This window comes from Morone saxatilis, unplaced genomic scaffold (assembly GCF_004916995.1).
Source record: "Morone saxatilis isolate NCDOM2014 unplaced genomic scaffold, NCSU_SB_2.0 Contig2, whole genome shotgun sequence".
In the NCBI taxonomy this organism is placed as follows: domain Eukaryota; kingdom Metazoa; phylum Chordata; class Actinopteri; family Moronidae; genus Morone; species Morone saxatilis.
In genome coordinates this window covers 27,053,169-27,056,338 of record NW_023339762.1, presented here as the reverse complement: position 1 = coordinate 27,056,338, position 3,170 = coordinate 27,053,169, and the positions used below count along the sequence as shown (strand labels likewise).

General features: G+C 43.0%; 1 protein-coding gene across 1 annotated transcript in view; it reads left to right on the top strand.

Annotated features, from left to right (window-relative positions):
- Positions 1–2,967, top strand: part of LOC118330695 (receptor-type tyrosine-protein phosphatase beta-like) — a gene marked incomplete at its 3' end in the record, with an annotated part of 17,883 nt that extends 14,916 nt beyond the window's left edge. Inside the window, 4 exon segments of the mRNA XM_035665345.1 lie at positions 243–512; positions 629–892; positions 1,949–2,215; positions 2,677–2,967. Coding sequence (XP_035521238.1) covers positions 243–512; positions 629–892; positions 1,949–2,215; positions 2,677–2,967 — 1,092 coding nt within the window.
- Positions 2,968–3,170: the final 203 nt, after the last annotated feature.

The following is a 3,170-nucleotide window of genomic DNA, read 5'->3' as shown; positions in this document are numbered from 1 at the left end:
CTATACTACTGTTATATATTATATTATATTATATAAACAGGTCAGACTATACTACTGTTATATATTAAATTTATAAACAGGTCAGACTTTACTACCCTATATATACTATCTACTAGAACATTTATTAAATTTAACTGGAGAACATTGTCACTGCACTGATATTTTACTGAATGTATAAATCCTTGTGTACTTCTACTGCTGTTGTACATGTATGTTACATGATCTCGTGTTCCTGTGTTCAGTGCCCTCTGTAGTGACGGGTCTCCAGGTGGAAGACCTCCACTCCACCTGCAGCTTACAGGTGAGCTGGCAGGGCGCTCTGGGTGTGTCTGATGGATACGTTTTGCAGCTTCTGGATGACAGAGGCAGCCTGGTGACAAACTCCTCTCAGCCCTCCGGACGCACCAGGTACCGGTTCGACGGCCTCACCCCGGGAAAGAAGTACAGGGTCCTGGTCGAGACTACCAGTGGGGGGGTCCACAGCCTGGCCATCAGCACTGAGGCTCGGACAAGTAAGACTTCCTGTTTATAACTCAGATGGTTGTCGTAATTTACAGTTTAATGTGAGTTTTTGCAGTCTGGAGTTAAATTAAAAGAGTCTCTGCCCCCTCTGTTCTCTTCCTGTCAGGTCCCGCCGCAGTCACCAATCTGTCAGTCAAAGCCAACACCACCACCAGTTTGTCCTTCCACTGGTCTCCACCGGACGGAGACTTTGAGCTTTACGAGATCTTCTTTTATAAAAGTGACGACTCGCTGCAGGAGAGACGGCGAGGCCAGTCCAGCAGTCAGCAGTGCTCCTTCCAGGGTCTCAGACCTGGGGCTCCATACAGGATGGTGGTGGTGACCCACAGCGGGGAGCAGAGCAACCAGTCCTCCATCTGGGCCAGGACAGGTGAGGGTTGTAACACCTGGTGTGTCTGTGGAGGAAGTAACCTGCATCATGTCATAGTGATGTCATTATATAGAGACGAATGAAGGTAGAAGTAACGAGGCCACTGTTAGCAAAGAGAAAAACGATTTTTATTTAGAGAAAAAGATAAAAAAAATGTTGGCAAAAAAATAGTTGTAGTGTTTTGAGAAAACAGGAATAATTTTTCTTCTGAGAATAAAGTTAAAATATTTCCAGAAAACAAAAGGTGAAAAAGGTCCTAATTTTAACAACTTTTCAATTTTTCAAGAACTCATCAAGGACAAAAGTTGCTTTTTTGAAAAAACATTTAAAGTAGTTTTTGACAAAAACGTTTTTTAATGAAGCGAAATCGTTACATGTCAACAAAAAATAATAATATTAATAATAAATTCATATTGTAAATGTAATGTTCCAAAAAAGTTTGTGATTTGATGAGAAAAGTATTGGTTATATGATATATATATATAATATTCAATAATAAAGTCATAATATTATTATTAATATAAATTATATTAATTATACTTTAATTTTTTTTACTTTTTAAAACAAAAATCTGAATTTGTTGACAATGTTTTCTCCAACAGTTCCTTTAAAGTCAAGATGGTGGCGAAGAAAACAAATGTGTGACTGTATTGATGTGGTTCTGTGTCTAATTGTAGTGGATCAAACATATCTGGTGTTTGAACGGGCAGAAGCTCTCTGTACGTTCGTTTCCGATCCATTAACTTACTGTCAAGTTCACAGTGTCTTTTTTTTTTCTTCGCAGTATTTCTTTTTATATTAAATATTTATAAAGTTGTTTTTTTTTGGGCCTTTTATTGCCTGTATTTGATAGTGACAGCCAAAGATAGACAGGAAAGGAGGGCAGAGAGAGAGGATTAGGAGGTCGGATTCGAACCCGGGCCGCTGCAGCAACTCCGTACATGGGTCGCCAGCTCTACCGACTGAGCTAACCAGGCACCCATATTATATATTAATATAGTTTGGACTGACAGGTTCAGGCTCTGATAAAAACCTCAGTCCTGGTCTTGTCTGCAGTCCCAGCAGCTGTGGTGGGTCTGATGGCTCACAGTGCAAACAGGTCTGACACCCTGAGGGTCACCTGGAGTCGGGGCGGCGGTGATCTGAGTGGGTACCTGCTGACTCTCTACAAACCTGACAGTGCCCTGTGGGCCGAGCGGCAGCTGGGGTCGGCTGTCACCGAGTTTGTGTTCTCAGGCCTGGTGCCGGGTCGACTGTACCGAGCCGAGGTTCTGAGTCTGAGCGGAGATCTGAGCAACGGAGCCGCAACACTTGGCCGGACTGGTGAGACACAGCAGTAATAATAATTATAACATACAGCGCCCCCTGCTGGCCACAGTGGAAATATCATTATAATGATAAAATCTGTTCTGTGGATGAATTATTAGAATTTATTATTACTATTACTGAGTTAAATATTAACAATATCAACAACAAACAAGTCAATAAATGTCACATTTCTTCAGCAGTGAGTTATCTGCACATCCACCACTGCATATATAAAAAATTTAAACCTTTATTTTATAACAATCGAAGGTAAACAGTAAGATAAAATCGCTCTGTTTGGAGGATTCACTCATCAATCTACAATGACTGGATACAGAGATTAGACTGATTTCCACAATAAATCCACAAACATGCAGAACAATCATTTAAAAAGGTCACATGATGTTTCCACTGTGTGCCAGCGGGGGGCGCTGGAGCCGCCTGACGTCTGTTTGAACTGTTGACTTTTTCTTCTTCAGCTCCCAGACCTGCGACCTCCTTCCTGTTCGGGGGGGTCACCAACACCTCAGTGGAGATCACCTGGAGCGGCCCCGTGGGTTCCGACTACGACGACTTCGACCTGCAGTGGACTCCTGGAGACCGGCTGTCCGTCATCAACCCATACCACAGTCGCTCCGCTTGCAGCCGCATCCTGAGGGGGCTGTTCCCCGGACGACTCTACACCTTCAGCCTCCGCACTGTCAGTGGGGCCACGGGGCCCGGGGCTACACCAACCTACAGCACACCCATCCACAACAGCATCCGAACCAGTAGGTGGCAGCACTTTACTTTTGTAGTTTAGTTTTCACAAACAGGAACGGAGAGTTTACATAAGGTGTTCCTATGAATGTATTTCTGTCTTTGTTAACAGGAAAAATGAGACAAATGTGGTGTTCATCAACTTTCTGTCGTTATTTCTAAGTCATTAAACTGTAGTTAACAGCGCCACTAGTGGTCGTTCATTAAACTGTAG